General features: G+C 46.5%; 1 protein-coding gene across 1 annotated transcript; it reads left to right on the forward strand.

Moving 5' to 3' along the window:
• The first annotated feature begins 14,418 nt into the window (after positions 1-14,418).
• On the forward strand, positions 14,419-17,212 carry LOC149970638 (uncharacterized). Its single transcript, XM_090227349.1, has 5 exons — positions 14,419-14,708; positions 14,840-14,937; positions 15,080-15,564; positions 15,673-16,149; positions 16,284-17,212. The coding sequence occupies exons 3-5, from the start codon at positions 15,435-15,437 to the stop codon at positions 16,379-16,381; spliced, it is 705 nt and encodes a 234-aa protein (XP_090083475.1). The 5' UTR covers positions 14,419-14,708; positions 14,840-14,937; positions 15,080-15,434; the 3' UTR covers positions 16,382-17,212.
• The last annotated feature ends 5,181 nt before the right edge of the window (positions 17,213-22,393 follow it).

Genomic DNA, 22,393 nt, shown 5'->3' on the forward strand with positions numbered 1-22,393 from the left:
AAGCGGAATAACATTGAGAGGGAGCTGGCTGAGGCAAAGGTGAGTTCATTAACTCTTTCAAGTCTCACTGAGTTCTTCCACATACATGTCTTTTATACATCACAGTAGCTGATCTATATGAAATCATTCTTATTTTCTCCAAATGTGTTTTCTTGTCCTAGATCCATCATGTGAAAATGATAGATGTCCTCTTTGAGCTGGTGCTGTTTGGGATGATGACAGCTCAGAAGTCCCTGATGGTGGTAAGTAGCATCTCACTGGTACATGTTTTGATCTCTATTAGCAGTTTCACTTAAATTCCTCATCTCTTCTATTCTCTCCTCCTTTCTCCTCCTTTGTTTCCTTTAGCACCCTGGTGGGTTCGTGGAGCGTCTGTACGCTCTCCTGTACTCCTTCCTGCCCACTGCTGCCAACATGGAGCCAGAGGCTGACAGATACATTGAGCAGTAGCAGGTAAGAGTCAAGAGGTTACTTCCATATTCTTAGTGTACTTCCTTTTGACTTCCTTATTCATTGTTAACCAGGTTCCAATGCCATTTGAAGGGGAGTATTTCTAATTGTCTCTCTCCTCTAGAAAAAGCTTGTAACTCAGAGACATTTTCTATGTTCTCTTCAGGGCGGGCTGATGGCTCTGCTAGATGACATGTTTGGCCAGCAGCTGGCCTGGTACTTTAACCCAGAGTCTCTGGTCACTGAGCTCTCCAGCCTCCTGGAGTACCACTTGGAGAACCTCATGGCCAGCATGTAGTCCTACTGCAGGGACCATACTCCTTTCTCCTTCTCTCTCTCTCTTTTGAAGGAATTGAGGACTTGAAGTGCTTTGTTGAACCCTGATTAGTTAACACCCATTAATTTAATGTATTCTCTTGTTTTCTCTCCCCACAGGATTCTTGTGACACTTTGCCACCCAACAGGGATCTAGACACCAATGTACTACATTACTTTGCACTGAATTTGACATTTTTAAAAGAAAATAAGTATTTTCATCTATTTGATTTTATGACCATTTCCTCTTCCTAGAGGTATAATGCTAATATTAGATTATTACATGAACAATGATGCTTTATTATCGGCATATGGAAATAAAAAACAAGGTTTATTTGATTTACAGATACTACAGGCCCACACTTTATATGGTTTTGTACTGTGGTTTGTGATACTGTACTATTTAAAAACATGTATGATGACATACACTGAACGCACAATAGATTAGGAGCATCTTCCTAATATTGAGTTGCACATCCTTTTCCCCTCAGAACAGCCTCATTTTGTCTGGGCATGGACTCTACAAGCTGCCATAAGCGTTCCACAAGGAAGCTGGCCCATGTTGTGTCAAGTTGGCTGGACATCCTTTGGGTGGTGGACCATTCTTGAGACACATGGGAAACTGTTGAGCATAAAAAAAACAGCAGTGTTGCAGTTCTTGACACACTTAACCCGGTGCGCCTGGCACCTACTACCATACCCCGTTCAAAGGCAGTTAAATATTTTCTCTTGTCGAATCACCCTCTGAATGACACATACAACCCATGTGTCAATTCTCTCAAGGTTTTAAAATCTTTCTTTAACTCCCCTTCATCTACTCTGACTGAAGTGGATTCAACAAACACATCAATAAGGGGTCATAGCTTTAACTTGGTCAGTCTATGTCATGGAAAGAGCAGGTGTCATCGATGTTTTGTATTATCAGTGTGTGTAGTAACCTGGTACAGTACAAAGTATACCACTAGAGGGGATAATTGCTTCAGTCTTGAATGCTACTTCTCACTATCCCTACTCTACATTAACAGTCACCCAAGTTACAATGGCAATCTTAGTTTTTTATATTTGTCATTAATGTCTGAACCATTTACCATCTTTCTCACTGAAACCAGTAATGTTAACGTTCATGTGAGATAGGGTGTAGTAGCGCATACTGACCACTAGTTGGATCATAGTGTGGGTGGGGGAGTTTTTTTTTTTTTTTTTTTTTTTTCACCTTTATTTAACCAGGTAGGCTAGTTGAGAACAAGTTCTCATTTGCAACTGCGACCTGGCCAAGATAAGGCATAGCAGTGTGAACAGACAACACAGAGTTACACATGGAGTAAACAATTAACAAGTCAATAACACAGTAGAAAAAAGGGGAGTCTATATATACATTGTGTGCAAAAGGCATGAGAAGGTAGGCAAATAATTACAATTATGCAGATTAACACTGGAGTGATAAATTATCAGATGGTTATGTACAGGTAGAGATATTGGTGTGCAAAAGAGCAGAAAAATAAATAAATAAAAACAGTATGGGGATGAGGTAGGTGAAAATGGGTGGGCTATTTACCAATAGACTATGTACAGCTGCAGCGATCGGTTAGCTGCTCAGATAGCAGATGTTTGAAGTTGGTGAGGGAGATAAAAGTCTCCAACTTCAGCGATTTTTGCAATTCGTTCCAGTCACAGGCAGCAGAGAACTGGAACGAAAGGCGGCCAAATGAGGTGTTGGCTTTAGGGATGATCAGTGAGATACACCTGCTGGAGCGCGTGCTACGGATGGGTGTTGCCATCGTAACCAGTGAACTGAGATAAGGCGGAGCTTTACCTAGCATGGACTTGTAGATGACCTGGAGCCAGTGGGTCTGGCGACGAATATGTAGCGAGGGCCAGCCGACTAGAGCATACAAGTCGCAGTGGTGGGTGGTATAAGGTGCTTTAGTGACAAAACGGATGGCACTGTGATGAACTGCATCCAGTTTGCTGAGTAGAGTGTTGGAAGCAATTTTGTAGATGACATCGCCGAAGTCGAGGATCGGTAGGATAGTCAGTTTTACTAGGGTAAGTTTGGCGGCGTGAGTGAACGAGGCTTTGTTGCGGAATAGAAAGCCGACTCTTGATTTGATTTTCGATTGGAGATGTTTGATATGGGTCTGGAAGGAGAGTTTAGAGTCTAGCCAGACACCTAGGTACTTATAGATGTCCACATATTCAAGGTCGGAACCATCCAGGGTGGTGATGCTGGTCAGGCGTGCGGGTGCAGGCAGCGAACGGTTGAAAAGCATGCATTTGGTTTTACTAGTGTTTAAGAGCAGTTGGAGGCCACGGAAGGAGTGCTGTATGGCATTGAAGCTCGTTTGGAGGTTAGATAGCACAGTGTCCAAGGACGGGCCGGAAGTATATAGAATGGTGTCGTCTGCGTAGAGGTGGATCAGGGAATCGCCCGCAGCATGAGAAACATCATTGATATATACAGAGAAAAGAGTCGGCCCGAGAATTGAACCCTGTGGCACCCCCATAGAGACTGCCAGAGGACCGGACAGCATGCCCTCCGATTTGACACACTGAACTCTGTCTGCAAAGTAATTGGTGAACCAGGCAAGGCAGTCATCCGAAAAACCGAGGCTACTGAGTCTGCCGATAAGAATACGGTGATTGACAGAGTCGAAAGCCTTGGCAAGGTCTATGAAGACGGCTGCACAGTACTGTCTTTTATCGATGGCGGTTATGATATCGTTTAGTACCTTGAGCGTGGCTGAGGTACACCCGTGACCGGTTCGGAAACCAGATTGCACAGCGGAGAAGGTACGGTGGGATTCAAGATGGTCAGTGACCTGTTTGTTGACTTGGCTTTCGAAGACCTTAGATAGGCAGGGCAGGATGGATATAGGTCTGTAACAGTTTGGGTCCAGGGTGTCGCCCCCTTTGAAGAGGGGGATGACTGCGGCAGCTTTCCAATCCTTGGGGATCTCAGACGATATGAAAGAGAGGTTGAACAGGCTGGTAATAGGGGTTGCGACAATGGCGGCGGATAGTTTCAGGAATAGAGGGTCCAGATTGTCAAGCCCAGCTGATTTGTACGGGTCCAGGTTTTGCAGCTCTTTCAGAACATCTGCTATCTGGATTTGGGTAAAGGAGAACCTGGAGAGGCTTGAGCGAGTAGCTGCGGGGGGGGGGGGGGGGGGGAGCTGTTGGCCGAGGTTGGAGTAGCCAGGCGGAAGGCATGGCCAGCCGTTGAGAAATGCTTGTTGAAGTTTTCGATAATCATGGATTTATCGGTGGTGATCGTGTTACCTAGCCTCAGTGCAGTGGGCAGCTGGGAGGAGGTGCTCTTGTTCTCCATGGACTTCACAGTGTCCCAGAACTTTTTGGAGTTGGAGCTACAGGATGCAAACTTCTGCCTGAAGAAGTTGGCTTTAGCTTTCCTGACTGACTGTGTGTATTGGTTCCTGACTTCCCTGAACAGTTGCATATCGCGGGGACTATTCGATGTTAGTGCAGTCCGCCACAGGATGTTTTTGTGCTGGTCGAGGGCAGTCAGGTCTGGAGTGAACCAGGGGCTATATCTGTTCTTAGTTCTGCATTTTTTGAACGGAGCATGCTTATCTAAAATGGTGAGGAAGTTACTTTTAAAGAAAGACCAGGCATCCTCAACTGACGGGATGAGGTCAATGTCCTTCCAGGATACCCGGGCCAGGTCGATTAGAAAGGCCTGCTCACAGAAGTGTTTTAGGGAGCGTTTGACAGTGATGAGGGGTGGTCGTTTGACTGCGGCTCCGTAGCGGATACAGGCAATGAGGCAGTGATCGCTGAGATCCTGGTTGAAGACAGCGGAGGTGTATTTGGAGGGCCAGTTGGTCAGGATGACGTCAATGAGGGTGCCCTTGTTTACAGAGTTAGGGTTGTACCTGGTGGGTTCCTTGATGATTTGAGTGAGATTGAGGGCATCTAGCTTAGATTGTAGGACTGCCGGGGTGTTAAGCATATCCCAGTTTAGGTCACCTAACAGAACAAACTCTGAAGCTAGATGGAGGGCGATCAATTCACAAATGGTGTCCAGGGCACAGCTGGGAGCTGAGGGGGGTCGGTAGCAGGCGGCAACAGTGAGAGACTTATTTCTGGAGAGAGTAATTTTCAAAATTAGTAGTTCGAACTGTTTGGGTATGGACCTGGAAAGTATGACATTACTTTGCAGGCTATCTCTGCAGTAGACTGCAACTCCTCCCCCTTTGGCAGTTCTATCTTGACGGAAGATGTTATAGTTGGGTATGGAAATCTCAGAATTTTTGGTGGCCTTCCTGAGCCAGGATTCAGACACGGCAAGGACGTCAGGGTTAGCAGAGTGTGCTAGAGCAGTGAGTAAGACAAACTTAGGGAGGAGGCTTCTGATGTTGACATGCATGAAACCAAGGCTTTTTCGATCACAGAAGTCAACAAATGAGGGTGCCTGGGGACATGCAGGGCCTGGGTTTACCTCCACATCACCCGCGGAACAGAGAAGGAGTAGTATGAGGGTGCGGCTGAAGGCTATCAAAACTGGTCGCCTAGGGCGTTGGGGACAGAGAATAAGAGGAGCAGGTTTCTGGGCATGGTAGAATATATTCAGGGCATAATGCGCAAACAGGGGTATGGTGGGGTGCGGGTACAGCGGAGGTAAGCCCAGGCACTGGGTGATGATGAGAGAGGTTGTATCTCTGGACATGCTGGTTGTAATGGGTGAGGTCACCGCATGTGTGGGGGGTGGGACAAAGGAGGTATCAGGGGTATAAAGAGTGGAACTAGGGGCTCCATTGTAAACTAAAACAATGATAACTAACCTGCACAACAGTATACAAGGCATATTGACATTTGAGAGAGACATACAGCGAGGCATACAGTAATCACAGGTGTTGAATTGGGAGAGCTAGCTAAAACAGTAGGTGAGACAACAACAGCTAATCAGCTAGCACAACAACAGCAGGTAGAATGGCGATTGATTAGGCAGAGAGGGTCGGATTAACTACACACAGAGCCTAAGTGCGGCTGGGGCCGACAGATAAAACATAAACAAGCAGAATGGATTACCGTGATTAATGGACAGTTCCTGCAGGAACAGAGGGTAGAGGCATTCTCCATCACAATAGAAGGCAGAGTAACCCGTAGGAGCCAATACCCAGTCCTAATGGAGAGAAATACCATAGAAATCGAATGACAAGATTAGATGAATGACTAGAATAGACTCTTTCAATGAGAAATACATGATAAAGAATAGAAAGAACATACTCTACAATGCACATCTTACACAAATGCCTTGCTTCCATAAAAATACTAACTGTGTGTTACAGCAAATAAGGTGGTACAATGTTAGCTCATGATTATCTATTCAGTACAATGAGTAGTTAAGAGAGATAGAATCTCACCTTCCAGCCTTGTTCACTGAATCTGTCACACCCTGACCATAGTTTACTTTGTATATTTCTATGTTTTGGTTGGTCAGGGTGTGATCTGAGTGGGCATTCTATGTTACAGGTCTAGTTTGTCCAGTTCTATGTTCGGCCTGATATGGTTCTCAATCAGAGGCAGGTGTTCGTCATTGTCTCTGATTGGGAACCATATTTAGGTAGCCTGGGTTTCACTGTGTGTTTGTGGGTGATTGTTCCTGTCTATGTGTTTTCACCAGATAGGGCTGTTTAGGTTTTCGTTACGTTCTTTATTTTGTAGTGTTTGTATTGATTCGTGTTTTACGTTTGTTTATTAAAACATGGATCGCAATCTACACGCTGCATTTTGGTCCGATCCTTGTTCTACCTCTTCATCAGAGGAGGAGATAGAAGAAAACCGTTACAGAATCACCCACCACCAACGGACCAAGCAGCGTGTCAACAGGCAGCAACAGCAGCGAAAAGAGGAGATACGTAGTAAGGATTTCTGGACATGGGAGGAAATCCTCGACGGGAGAGGACCCTGGGCTTAACCAGGGGAGTGTAGCCGCCCAAAGGTGCAGCGGGAGAAGAAACAACAGGAGCAGCCCAAAGAGGAGTACAGTATGGAGTATACGACTTGGGAGGAAATAGACAGGTGGGCGGTCGACCCAGGGAGAGTGCCGGAGCCCGCCTGGGATTCGATGGAGCAGTGCGCGGAAGGTTATCAGAGAATGGAGTTGGCGAAGCAGGCACGGCGGCGCGGAAGGAAGCCCGAGAGGCAGCCCCAAAAATGTCTTGGGGGGGGGGCTAACAGGGAGTATGGCTACGCCAGGTAGGAGACCTGCGCAAACTCCCTGTGCTTACCGGGGGGCTAGAGAGACTGGACAGGCACCGTGTTATGCAGTGGTGCGCACGGTGTCGGCCGGGCTAGATTGAGCGTCGAGCCTAATGCCATGAAGCCGGCTCTACGCAGCTGGTCCCCAGTGCGTTTCCTTGGGCCGGCTTACATGGCACCAGCCTTGCGCTCGGTGTCTCCGGTTCGCCTGCATAGCCCAGTGCGGGCTATTCCACCTCGCCGCACTGGCAGGGCGACCGTGAGCATTCAACCAGGTAAGGTTGGGCAGGCTCGGTGCTCAAGAGCTCCAGTGCGCCTGCACGGTCCGGTCTTTCCAGTACCACCTCCACACCCCAGCCCTCCGGTAGCAGCTCCCCGCACCAGGCTTCCTGTGCGTGTCCTTGGCCCAGTACCACCAGTGCCAGCACCACGCATCAGGCCTACAGTGCGCCTCGCCTGTCCAGCGCTGCTGGAGCCTTCCTCCTCTCCAGCGCTGTCGGAGTCTCCCGCCTGTTTAGCGCTGTCGGAGCTTTCCGCCTCTACAGTGCTGCCGGAGTCTCCCGCCTGTTCAGAACTGCCAGTCTGCAAGGAGCTGCCAGTCTGCAAGAAGCTGCCAGTCTGCAAGGAGCTGCCAGTCTGCAAGGAGCTGCCAGTCTGCATAGAGCTGCCAGTCTGCATAGAGCTGCCAGTCTGCATAGAGCTGCCAGTCTGCATAGAGCTGCCAGTCAGCATAGAGCTGCCAGTCTGCAAGGAGCTGCCAGTCTGCAAGGAGCCGCCAGAGCTGCCAGTCTGCAGGATGCCGCCAAAGCTGCCAGTCTGCAAGGAGCCGCCAGAGCTGCCAGTCTGCAAGGAGCCGCCAGAGCTGCCAGTCTGCAAGGAGCCACCAGAGCTGCCAGTCTGCAAGGAGCCGCCAGAGCCGCCAGTCAGCATGGAGAAGCCAGAGCTGCCAGTCAGCATGGAGCAGCCAGGGCCGCCAGTCAGCATGGAGCAGCCGGAGCAGCCAGTCAGCATGGAGCAGCCGGAGCAGCCAGTCAGCATGGAGCAGCCAGTCAACATGGAGCAGCCAGAGCTGCCAGTCAGCATGGAGCAGCCAGTCAGCATGGAGCAGCCAGAGCTGCCAGTCAGCATGGAGCAGCCAGTCAGCATGGAGCAGCCAGAGCAGCCAGTCAGCATGGAGCTTCCAGATCTGCCAGTCGACCAGACTCTTCCAGATCTGCCAGTCGACCAGACTCTTCCAGATCTGCCAGTCGACCAGACTCTTCCAGATCTGCCAGTCGACCAGACTCTTCCAGATCTGCCAGTCGACCAGACTCTTCCAGATCTGCCAGTCGACCAGACTCTGCCAGAACTGCCAGTCGACCAGGATCCGCCAGTCGGCCAGGATCTGCCAGATCTGCCAGTCAGCCAGGCTCTGCCAGTCAGCCAGGATCTGCTAGATCCAACTACCTGCCTGGGCTTCCTCTCAGTGCTGAGCTTCCTCTCAGCGCTGAGCTACCTCTGTCCCGAGCTGCCCTTCTGTCCCGAGCTGTCCCTCTGTCCCGAGCTGCCCCTCTGTCCCGAGCAGTCATTAAGGAGGGTAACCTATCTAGGGACGCTAAGGAGGTGGACTAAGACTATTATGGAGTGGGGTCCACGTCCAGCGCCAGAGCCGCCACCGCGGACAGATGCCCACCCAGACCCTCCCCTATAGGTTCAGGTTTTGCGGCCGGAGTCCACACCTTGGGGGGGGGGGGGGGGGGGGGGGTACTGTCACACCCTGACCATAGTTTACTTTGTATATTTCTATGTTTTGGTTGGTCAGGGTGTGATCTGAGTGGGCATTCTATGTTACATGTCTAGTTTGTCCAGTTCTATGTCCGGCCTGATATGGTTCTCAATCAGAGGCAGGTGTTCGTCATTGTCTCTGATTGGGAACCATATTTAGGTAGCCTGGGTTTCACTGTGTGTTTGTGGGTGATTGTTCCTGTCTATGTGTTTTCACCAGATAGGGCTGTTTAGGTTTTCGTTACGTTCTTTATTTTGTAGTGTTTGTATTGATTCGTGTTTTACGTTTGTTTATTAAAACATGGATCGCAATCTACACGCTGCATTTTGGTCCGATCCTTGTTCTACCTCTTCATCAGAGGAGGAGATAGAAGAAAACCGTTACAGAATCTCACATTTCATTCATGTCTCTTACAAGCCTGACGCCCACTGTTGGCATGGCTGTGATCTGAAAGGGGCCAAAAAATATGTTATGAACCAAGAAATACTAATGTACACTTTGGATCCATTGGATTTGAAATTAAATGTAAATGCAACTTAAGAAATGTTGTAATTGGGATGAATTAACCCTTGAAACTGTGTATAAAACAAGTTGAACTACAAGACGAAAAACCAGTGTTTTCCCCTGACCTTGTATGTATACTGGGCAAGGGCAGGTCATATTTGGGCTTCTTCTTATGGGGGTTGGGTTTCAGGGCGCCTGGGGGGCGACGGGGCCTGGCTGGCCCTGAAGAAGTTGGTTTAGATGAGTACTTGAAGGCTTATATTGGAATGTTGGATGATGATTTCGGGAGAAATCATGGAAAAGGGACCAGACCACTTTTTTTGTTAGTTAACCTAAACAAATCACCACCCTCTATAGAATAACAACAGTGACAACAGTTGACTGCTATTTAAGTAATAGTTTGACTGCCAAATCCATGTATTGGTGTGTGGCCATTGACTTTTATAGAGAGACCGCCCCAAATTTTCTGTGCCATTTCCTGGGCATTTCATTAACTCCACGTTCTAATTTCTGCGCATCCCAGCGCTTGGAAAAATCAATGGTACAAGACCTAAGATATTGATCTTTTAGGAGGTGCGTAATGGGCTGCAGGGAAGTCAGGCGTAGGAGAGCAGAACTGGTTTATAACCGGAGCAGTTTAATGAGGAGAAAACCAACAGCACCCAGAACAACAAAATAAGGGTTGAAATAACCCATCGCAAACCAGTCTGAAGTGCACATACACTTTACAACAAACAATTCCACACAGAGACATGGGGGGAACAGAGGGTTATATACACGTCAAGCAATGAGGAAATGTAAACCAGGTGTGTGGGAAAACAAGACAAAACAAATGGAAAATGAAAGGTGGATCGGCGATTGCTAGAAGACCGGTGAAGTCTACCGCCGAACGATGCCTGAACAAGGAGAGGAACCGACTTCGGGGGAAGTCGTGACAGTACCCCCCCCCCCCCCCCCCCTCCCTTGACGCGGGGCTCCAGCAGCGCACCGACACCGACCTCGGGGAGCTGACCAGCCACCACCAGCCTGAAGTGACACACATGATTGAGGGGTCAATACGGTAATCGGGTGGGAGCTGTAACCTGTAACACACCTCGTTCAGTCTCCTCAGGACATTAAACGGCCCCACAAACCGCGGACCCAGCTTTCGGCAGGGCAGGCGGAGGGGCAGGTTTTGGGTCGAGAGCCAGACCCGGTCTAGTAATGAGGGAATGTAAACCAGGTGTGTGGGAAAACAAGACAAAACAAATGGAAAATGAAAGGTGGATCGGCGATGGCTAGAAGACCGGTGATGTCGACCGATCTTGTCATCGTGATGTCTATAAACTTTTAGACTAACATCACCAATCTGAGGTTAACATTTTGTGTAATTCCACTTAGATTTATAGGGTGAAAATGCAAGCTTGTGTGAGGTAGTAACACACACTGTCCGCATTAGGGAAATTTGAGCAATATACAATTTACTATGGCAAAGAAATTCAACATGTCAATTTAAGATGATTGTATTTGTTGCCTACTCACAAAGTATTACCAAAAGTACAGTGTAGGATCGGAGGTACTGGGGGATGGAATGGACGGACCCCGATCCGGACGTCCGCGGGTGGCCAACAGGTTATCCAGCTGGTCGAGGGTAAGGGTGGTGTCCCTGCTGGCCAGCTCCCGACGAATGTCCCCACATAGACTACACCGGTAATGGTCGATCAGGGCCCTCTCATTCCATCCCACGCTGGCAGCCAGGATCCTGAAGTCCAGGTGACGGAGGGGTGGACAGTGGTGTGGGTTGTGGTGTTGGTTGGGGTGAAGTTGATGGAGGTGTGGGAAAACCCCCTCTCTCCCATCGTTCCATGGTGAGCAGCACGCGATCCATGGCTGTGCCAAGATGTTGGAGCATAGTCGCGTGCTGCTGGACGCGTTCTTCTACTGGTACAGGAGGACTGAGTGCACCTGCTGATTCCATATTTTTGGTGCGTGATTCTGTCAAGTGTCAGTGTGCAGAGGTGAGCACGGAGTCAGGCTCAGGACACAGAACTGAGTAAAATAATGTAGTTTACTCGAAAAATAAACAATCATAAATTCCACGCGGGGAAAAACACACAATGACACAGAAGACTAACACTCAACAAGGAACAATCACGCACAAAACATCATGGGAACCAGAGGGTTAAATAGGGAAATCATTATAACGTAATGGAACCAGGTGTGTACAATCAAGACAAAACAAATGGAACAATAAACGTAGATCGGTGGCAGCTAGAAAGCAACCGCCGAACGCCGCCGGAACAAGGAGAGGCACCAACTTCGGCGGAAGTCGTGACACAACTAAACACCCTGGATTCTTTACACACACATTGAAAGGCAACAATTGCAAATTTGGACTCATCACACCAAAGTACAGAATTCCACCAGTCTAAGGTCCATTGCTCGTGTTTCTTGGCCCAAGCAAGTCTCTTCTTATTTTTGGTGTCTGTCCTTTAGTTGTGGTTTCAATGGAGCAATTCGACTATGAAGGCCTGATTCACGCATTCTCCTCTGAACAGTGCATGTTGAGTTGTGTGTTTCTTGAACTCTGTGAAGCATTTATTTGGGCTCCAATCTGAGGTGCAGTTAACTCTACTAAACTTATCCTCTGCAGCAGACGTTACTCTGGGGTCTTCCTCATGAGAGCCAGATTCATCATAACGCTTCATGGTTTTTGCGACTGCACTAGAAGAATCTTTCAAAGTTCTTGAAATGTTCCTTATTGACTGACCTTCATGTCTTAGGTAACAATGGACTGTTGTTTCTCTTTGCTTATTTGAGACTTGGTCTTTTACCAAATAGGGATATCTTCTGTAAACCATCCCTACCTTGTCTCAACACAACCTATTGGCTCAAACGCTTTAAGAAGGAAAGAAATTCCACAAGAGACCTACCGCAAGTGAATTCTACAAGTGAGTTTCCAGACAATACAAAACAGTCATTTAAAACCATTAGACCTTGGTAGTGACACAAATTCGTACTGTTCACATCATGCCACAAATACATCGGCACTTGGACGAGTGGACCGAGTGAAAAAGAGCTAGTTCCTGCAGACAAAATGTCTAATGGTCGGGAGAGCACATTGTCAGATGTCCTCACCCAGCAGCAATGTTCGTTTTCTCCAGAGTTCAGTAAAGTCAGTGCAAGGTGCAATATACACAAAATGGTAATTTTCTCTGACAAATGTAAAAAAATAGACACCAAAGAATGTAAGGGGAGAGAAGGACAGCTGTATGTATGAGTCTGAATGTGAGTATTTGTGCGTAAGTAGATTGGGTGTTGAGGTCGTAGGTACAACTGTAAGCAATTCCGTTCTCAAATGTCTGTTTAATGTGAGAAGCAAAATGAAAAACACCTGTTAGACCATTACAGTGCGGACTGTCATGCATTTTTACTATTACCAACAAGACAACGAAGTGATACGTGTCATGGAGACTTATAACGAACACTTTCCAACACCAAAAGTTCCCGCGCTGAGCGATACTATTTACTACACTATTATGCATACAATCCAAATCATACGTTTATTGTCATTCATACTCTTATTTTTAACCGAATATCTTTGCAAAGGTGTTCCTTGTGTCAATTCAGAGCTTGGAAATATTGTAATAATGTGCTTAAGAGGATAACAGGAGAACACAACAACCACATTTTCAATTGACAATCATTGCTTTAAATGGATGTGGTCGATAGATTTGTATAGGTGTAGCAGTGTGATGTTGTTCCCCTAGATTATGCACCAAGTTGCACACAAGGACCAATTCAAATAGGCCAGGTCAAGAGGGGATGTTAATAATTTGATAATAATAATAATTCAGTGTATTTTTTTTATTGAATTACAGCTGCATAGCTAATGTTTTTCTTTGGTGTAAAAACACTTTTTCATATCAATATTGTACATACATGTGATTGTATATTTTGGTTTGGTCCATCGCGGGTTATCTGTATTTCCATACCCCCTTATTGTTCTCTTTTGCCTGACCTTCGTCTTGCAAGGTATGTTGTCCTTGGCTCCGAAATTGTTCAATATAAAACCGTGGTAATGTTACACAACGTACTGTTATGCTATCATAAATTTGTTACAATGTGGATAATATAAAGATGTATGTTAACAAGGTTCACAAAGCTCGCTAACTAGGGTATCTATTGTAACTTGTGAGTACTTGGTACAGTGTTTGTGTGTGTGTCCATGTGCTTGCGCAGGTGCCTGAGAGCTAGGACTGCGCCAAGGGTTAACATAATGTGTGTTGTCTCTTCGTGTGCAGGGCAAATAAAAAATAATTAAACGAGCAGACCTCCAGTTGTGGCAACGTCCTAATTAAAAGTACACAATGCAGAACGAACCACGCTACATAGGCATATATAAACAATGTATTTAACTTGTAAACCAAGGTTGGATTAGCTGGTCTAAACAACATGATAATCGCGTCATGAATCGGGATGGGCTCCTACATCCTCATATACACATTATGACATAATAAAGAGTTGAATCTTTCACGAAATAAAGACAAAGAAGTATACCCATTTATACAGGTTCTACACATTCTATTTCTCCATGGCAATAGAATGTAAACATTCTATTTTGCCCCAAACATCGCCTACAACTCCATTCTAAGTGCAGCATATTGGACGACTCCACAGTCATTGATCATTCGCGACTTTAAGTCATTCCTGTTATCTCTAGAGCATCCCGTATATCTATAGCGCTGCATTTCTTCCTCATCTTACCATGGATAGGGTTTGGTGCATTCCGGAGTTCACTTATGGTCCCACAAAGGTAATCTTAGGAGAAATTAATTTTAGCATACTGTAAATGCCTGTGCATAATGTGCATAACAAAGCATCATTATTTTCATGATCTTCAAAGGAATTCTGTAGAAGCAGTCTTTATTTTCAGACTCTGCAGGCCTGCTGGGAGGAAACATATTACAATAAACAGGTTAAACAGATTCATCCCACAAAAACATAAACAACAGAAAGAGAGTTGTATTTCAAGACAGTTTAGAGAAGGTGGTCATAAGAGTTCTTAATATCACTTGCAAATTGTGAGGCATGAGCAGTTGTGAAATTTTGCGAGAGGCCCTTCTGAAAGCACATGATATGGTATTTCGTGGCACGGCCTCACACCTTACCTCATCTTGCAGAAGAAGCTCATGGTCCACTATCTGCTGCTCCAGAGTTAAGGCCAGGTCCCCCCACCACGGAGCACATGAGCAACTGGCTGGTGTCTCAGGGCAAAAAATCCCTTAGGGAGAGGTGAGTACCACGTCAGCACTCACCTTTACTGCCATTCCCTGCCACCAGCAGCACTCCAGGAGGTGTGGATAAAATAAACAACAGAAAAATCAGAAGCCAGGAAAGTTGAACTGCTCTGTGTTTTATTTGAAGGGTGTGGAAGGAAACCCTGGAGGAGGGAAACGACCTTGCTCGGCTGGTAAGAGAATGAGAGTTAGAGACATACTACAAGTTAGTGAGCTCTTTACTAGCCTTTCAACAACGAGTTAGCACAGCAGAATAGATCTGTTGTGAAATTACACTAATGGGACTTCCTGTTTCATACTGCAGGCCTGGGAAGTAAACACTTGCCTAAAAATGATGGACATAGAGCACGAGGCTTTCTGCAAGCTCCGCCGCTCCATGCACCCCACCTCGCCAGCTGACATGTGAGTTCCATGTACTGCCCTGCATATGACTTGATCCATTTATCTACACATCTGGAACTACGCAGAAACAGACTAAGACAGTGTTCTCTGTGAGCACATTGCACATCGTTTAGCGTTGTCTTCTCCTTTTTGTTGATTTCAGCGATCCTAAGTTCCACAGCATCGTGGAGAGAGCTGTGAGGAGCATTCTGGGCGAGCAGTCCAATGAGCCCAGTAGCAACCTGCTCAGCCCATCTCAGGTGGTGGTGGAGATGGTGCCCATGCTCCTCCTGTCCCTGTGGCTTCAGCCAGAGGAAGGCCATTCAGAGCACCCAATCCTAATAAGTGGGATGGCCGTGGGCATGGTGGCGGCCGTAGTGGAGAAGCTCTCCTGCATATTAAAGGACCCTTCCCCTCACATCCCTTTCTCCCGGGCTTCTGCTTTTGACTCTGTGCGGTCGATCCTCAGGAGAATCAGTCAGTCTTTCTGAACGGATGACCTCCAGAGCCCTTTTTATATGAGCTCTGTCTGTGCCTTTGTGGCGGACGAGGTGCAGAGCTGCTTCCAGCCCCCTGCAGCCACCCTACCAGTCCCCCCTGTCCTCGGGGTGGCCGTTTCAACCACACTACCAGCTGACATCCAAGCAGGTGAGTAGCACTGATAGAGAGCACTCTGACAGATGCATGTTCTGATGACCACTTTGTTCCTTGTAGTAGTAGAGCTCATCAGGAATGTTGTTGTCACCCATAACACAGACCCGGCTTCTTCCCACCTCGAGGTTGTAGACATCACCCCTAACACAGAGGCAGATCAGGCTTCTTTCCACCTGGAGGTTGTGGACATCACCCGTAAGACAGAGGCAGACCCGGCATCTTCCCACCTGGAGGTTGAGGACATCACCACTAACACAGAGGCAGACCCGGCATCTTCTAGCCTGGAGGTTGTGGACATCACCAGTAACACAGAGGCAGATCAGGCTTCTTCCCACCTGGATTTTGTGGACATCACCAGTAACACAGAGGCAGATCCGGCTTCTTCCCACCTGAATGTTGTGGACATCGCCTCTAATACAGAGGCAGATCCGGCTTCTTCCCACCTGAATGTTGTGGACATAACCCCTAATACAGAGGCAGAGCCCATCTCTTCCCTCTTGGAGGTTGTGGACGTCACACCTGAAGAAAGGACTCTCACGATGGCCGTCTCCGCCACTCTGCCAGCTGACATCCAAGCAGGTGAGTAACACTTAGAGAGCACTCTGACAGGTGCCGTTTGTCATGACATCTTAGCAGAACCTTTCAACTGGCCAGTGTTAAGAAGCTACGGTTTGCATTTGTTTACATCCTGATCCTCTTTTTTCCCTTTCCAGAGGATGTTGCTGTGGTCATCCCGGATGTCACCCCACACGTCACCAAGGACGTGACACTGGATGTTCCATGCAGAGCTAGGAAAGGGGCAGTCCGGTGATTATTTTGCAGGCTTTGGAGGGCAGTGTGCTGCTGCGCCTGCCACAAGGAAGAGGAGGAACAATATTAATTATTCATCAGACCTTCAGAAATGGGTTGAACCATAGACCATTAAATTATTAAATTATAATTGGACTCAATTCTGCTTTTCTTCTGTTTACTACTTCATTTCAGAAAATGTCTATAAACTTTCACTTTGCAAGTGTGGAGTAGGTTGTGTAAATAAGTGGAAAACATCACAATTTAATGCTTTTAATAATTAAGTTGTACATTTAAAAACAAAGGTATTATTTGACAACAAAAAAACAGAGGGCACTTGAGGTGCAACCAAAAATTTGAATCATCATAGAATAGGAAAAAGCCCAACTCTTGCTCACTATAAAAAATGCATTGTTTTATTCAAAGGTTAAAAGATTAACGTTTCCTGTCTATGATGATATACAAGTTGTGTTTGCCCAGTAAAAGGGTGACCCAGACTCACCCTGGTTCTTGAGGGTTGAAGACAGTGAAAAATTATCATTAAGTATCACAACACTGCTGCTCATTCATATTCAAACGCACTTCAGAGTACGGACACAAACATGGATGCCCCCCACACGCAATGAACTTACCTGTACATATCAGAATCATACATCCGACAGACACCTCTTCCCCCACATGTATTGATCACCCACCTCAAACATGTTGAGTCAATTCCAGATGCTGGAATGGTGCTGGAATGCAGGTGCAGTAGGGCCAAGTATGTCATGATGTGATACCATGTGTACCCCATATCCTGTGTTTGTGTTGATGTTTTTTTTTTATTGAACTTATCTTTAAACAGGGTTTAAGAGTCACACTGAGATTAAACATTTATTTTACAAGAGTACCCTGTAAAAGTTGAAGTCATATTGAACAACTACCAGAGAGAACCTTCTCTACATAGGAAATGCATACCATATATTTTCCATACATCTAAATAATACTTTATTGTCAATCAGCAATTACTAACTTAGAGAAGGCCTCAACAAGGCCCCAGTTAATGGTTGAAAATAACTTATGCCTTTCAAGCATTGATCAATGACACTCTTAGGGATTTGTTGGATCGGTTCGTCTTTGTTTACCTCGACGACATCCTGATCTTCTCCAAAAACCCTTCCCTGTCCCAACTCACTCAAGCAGGTTTTTGCAGGAATCCCGAGACTGACAGGGCATTCATAGAGCTCAAGGGACGTTTCACCTCCGGACCCATGCTCATTCATCCTGATACTACTCGTCCCTTTGTGGTAGAGGTGGACGCCTCGGACACCGGAGATGGTGCGGTACTTTCACAGTGGAAAGAGGAGGACAAGGAACTGCACCCATGCTCCTTTCTCTCTAAACGGTTCTCGCCAGCGGAATGCAACTACAATATAGGTAACCGGGAGCTCTTGGCAGTTAAGTGGGCCCTTGAGGGGTGGAGACACTGGTTGGAACCACTGCTTCAACTTCTGGTCTCTTCTCTGCACCTGGGTCCAACCTTACCACGTCACAGTTATAGCATCTCTTTATCCCTTCTCTTAACATGTATGGCCCCAAAACATAATCAAGCAGCTGACCAATTACGCAAGACTTTAGTTCTAAATTAACTGAGATTAATCAACAACTGGATACATTTCTTGATTTCTAAAGTGAAACTATCCTCCGCATTGGAGTACCTCTACAAGTACAAGTTAAACCAGTATTTCAGTTGTTTTACTGTCCCATGAAGAAGTGTGGCAGGCCTGTGAGGAAGGATCCTACAGCCATGAGGAAACAGCCCATAGCAATGAGCCTGGGCCGGTGCAGCTTCGCCCCAAAATGGCTGACCACAGCCAGGAACAGCAGGTTACCTGCAAGAAACCACAACACTACAGTAGCCAGGAATCTCAAATTATAAACGCTGGGTTTTTTTTTACTATAAATGGCATATCAGTTTGGATACTAGGCTACAACTGGGACAACATTTCGTTTTGCAGGGGGGTGTATATGTAAGGGGCTTAATACAGTTGTATTCCAGCCACTAGGGGGTACTCTGGTGAAGCCCATTTGAAATAAAGAAATATAGTTGAAGTGAATTGGGAAGAGTAAGAATGAAAAACTAAAGAAAGACTGTAAACGGCTGTTACCTGTGCTAACATGATTTAAAGTGAAGTAAACCGTACTTTTCGCGTTGTAGTTTATATGATAAGCTCATTGGAAGGGTAACATAGCAAATCCAGATAGCAGATGTTCTGAAAGAGCTGCAAAACCTGGACCCGTACAAATCAGCTGGGCTTGACAATCTGGACCCTCTATTCCTGAAACTATCCGCCGCCATTGTCGCAACCCCTATTACCAGCCTGTTCAACCTCTCTTTCATATCGTCTGAGATCCCCAAGGATTGGAAAGCTGCCGCAGTCATCCCCCTCTTCAAAGGGGGCGACACCCTGGACCCAAACTGTTACAGACCTATATCCATCCTGCCCTGCCTATCTAAGGTCTTCGAAAGCCAAGTCAACAAACAGGTCACTGACCATCTCGAATCCCACCGTACCTTCTCCGCTGTGCAATCTGGTTTCCGAGCCGGTCACGGGTGTACCTCAGCCACGCTCAAGGTACTAAACGATATCATAACCGCCATCGATAAAAGACAGTACTGTGCTGCCGTCTTCATAGAACTTGCCAAGGCTTTCGACTCTGTCAATCACCGTATTCTTATCGGCAGACTCAGTAGCCTCGGTTTCTCGGATGACTGCCATGCCTGGTTCACCAATTACTTTGCAGACAGAGTTCAGTGCGTCAAATCGGAGGGCATGCTGTCCGGTCCTCTGGCAGTCTCTATGGGGGTGCCACAGGGTTCAATTCTCGGGCCGACTCTTTTCTCTGTATATATCAATGATGTTTCTCATGCTGCGGGCGATTCCCTGATCCACCTCTACGCAGACGACACCATTCTATATACTTCCGGCCCGTCCTTGGACACTGTGCTATCTAACCTCCAAACGAGCTTCAATGCCATACAGCACTCCTTCCGTGGCCTCCAACTGCTCTTAAACGCTAGTAAAACCAAATGCATGCTTTTCAACCGTTCGCTGCCTGCACCCGCACGCCTGACCAGCATCACCACCCTGGATGGTTCCGACCTTGAATATGTGGACATCTATAAGTACCTAGGTGTCTGGCTAGACTCTAAACTCTCCTTCCAGACCCATATCAAACATCTCCAATCGAAAATCAAATCAAGAGTCGGCTTTCTATTCCGCAACAAAGCCTCGTTCACTCACGCCGCCAAACTTACCCTAGTAAAACTGACTATCCTACCGATCCTCGACTTTGGCGATGTCATCTACAAAATTGCTTCCAACACTCTACTCAGCAAACTGGATGCAGTTTATCACAGTGCCATCCGTTTTGTCACTAAAGCACCTTATACCACCCACCACTGCGACTTGTATGCTCTAGTCGGCTGGCCCTCGCTACATATTCGTCGCCAGACCCACTGGCTCCATGTCATCTACAAGTCCATGCTAGGTAAAGCTCCGCCTTATCTCAGTTCACTGGTTACGATGGCAACACCCATCCGTAGCACGCGCTCCAGCAGGTGTATCTCATTGATCATCCCTAAAGCCAACACCTCATTTGGTCGCCTTTCGTTCCAGTTCTCTGCTGCCTGTGACTGGAACGAATTGCAAAAATCGCTGAAGTTGGAGACTTTTATCTCCCTCACCAACTTCAAACATCTGCTATCTGAGCAGCTAACCGATCGCTGCAGCTGTACATAGTCTATTGGTAAATAGCCCACCCATTTTTCACCTACCTCATCCCCATACTGTTTTTATTTATTTATTTTTCTGCTCTTTTGCACACCAATATCTCTACCTGTACATAACCATCTGATCATTTATCACTCCAGTGATAATCTGCATTATTGTAATTATTCGCCTACCTTCTCATGCCTTTTGCACACAATGTATATAGACTCCCCTTTTTTCTACTGTGTTATTGACTTGTTAATTGTTTACTCCATGTGTAACTCTGTTGTCTGTTCACACTGCTATGCCTTATCTTGGCCAGGTCACAGTTGCAAATGAGAACTTGTTCTCAACTAGCCTACCTGGTTAAATAAAGGTGAAATAAAAAAAAATTAAAAAAAATATACAGGATGTACATAAATGGGCATAAACACGTGACACAGAAAATACAAATATTGACATTTAGGAAATCAAAATGCATCTAAATATAGTTTGTTCTGTCTATGAAAAACATTTTTTTTCAATTGTTAAAAAAAAAAAAAATGTATAAAGTATACTTGTCTGTACAGTAAGTTAATGTTGGAAATCCAAAAAGCACAAAAATATGTTTTTGTAAAGTTTAAAATAAAATATATGTGTATAATACACTGCTCAAAAAAATAAAGGGAACACTTAAACAACACAATGTAACTCCAAGTCAATCACCCTTCTGTGAAATCAAACTGTCCACTTAGGAAACAACACTGATTGACAATAAATTTCACATGCTGTTGTGCAAATGGAATAGACAACAGGTGGAAATTATAGGCATTTAGCAAGACACCCCCAATAAAGGAGTGGTTCTGCAGGTGGGGACCACAGACCACTTCTCAGTTCCTATGCTTCCTGGCTGATGTTTTGGTCACTTTTGAATGCTGGCGGTGCTTTCACTCTAGTGGTAGCATGAGACGGAGTCTACAACCCACACAAGTGGCTCAGGTAGTGCAGCTCATCCAGGATGGCACATCAATGCGAGATGTGGCAAGAAGGTTTGCTGTGTCTGTCAGCGTAGTGTCCAGAGCATGGAGGCGCTACCAGGAGACAGGCCAGTACATCAGGAGACGTGGAGGCCGTAGGAGGGCAACAACCCAGCAGCAGGACCGCTACCTCCGCCTTTGTGCAAGGAGGAGCACTGCCAGAGCCCTGCAAAATGACCTCCAGCAGGCCACAAATGTGCATGCGTCTGCTCAAACGGTCAGAAACAGACTCCATGAGGGGGGTATGACGTCCACAGCTTACAGCCCAACACCGTGCAGTATGTTTGGCATTTGCCAGAGAACACCAAGATTGGCAAATTCGCCACTGGCGCCCTGTGCTCTTCACAGATGAAAGCAGGTTCACACTGAGCACATGTGACAGACGTGACAGTCTGGAGACGCCGTGGAGAACGTTCTGCTGCCTGCAACATCCTCCAGCATGACCGGTTTGGCGGTGGGTCAGTCATGGTGTGGGGTGGCATTTCTTTGGGGGGCCGCACAGCCCTCCATGTGCTCGCCAGTGGTAGCCTGACTGCCATTAGGTACCGAGATGAGATCCTCAGACCCCTTGTGAGACCATATGCTGGTGTGGTTGGCCCTGGGTTCCTCCTAATGCAAGACAATGCTAGACCTCATGTGGCTGGAGTGTGTCAGCAGTTCCTGCAAGAGGAAGGCATTGATGCTATGGACAGGCCCACCCGTTCCCCAGACCTGAATCCAATTGAGCACATCTGGGACATCATGTCTCGCTCCATCCACCACAGACTGTCCAGGAGTTGGCGGATGCTTTAGTCCAGGTCTGGGAGGAGATCCCTCAGGAGACCATCCGCCATCTCATCAGGAGCATGCCCAGGCGTTGTAGGGAGGTCATACAGGCACGTGGAGGCCACACACACTACTGAGCCTCATTTTGACTTGTTTTAAGGACATTACATCAAAGTTGGATCAGCCTGTAGTGTGGTTTTCCACTTTAATTTTGAGTGTGACTCCAAATCCAGACCTCCATGGGTTGATAAATTTGATTTCCATTGATAATGTTTGTGTGATTTTGTTGTCAGCACATTCAACTATGTAAAGAAAAAAGTATTTAATAAGAATATATCATTCATTCAGATCTAGGATGTGTTATTTTAGTGTTTCCTTTATTTTTTTGAGCAGTGTATATACTTTTCTGTAACGTAAAGCAATGCAGAAGCAATAAGCATTGTAAATGATGATAGAACACATCAAATTAATGTGAACATGAGGACACAAAGGAGAGATTCA

The sequence above is a fragment of the Oncorhynchus mykiss genome, chromosome 29 (assembly GCF_057628025.1).
Source record: "Oncorhynchus mykiss isolate SJ-2025 chromosome 29, ASM5762802v1, whole genome shotgun sequence".
NCBI classification, from domain to species: Eukaryota; Metazoa; Chordata; class Actinopteri; order Salmoniformes; family Salmonidae; genus Oncorhynchus; species Oncorhynchus mykiss.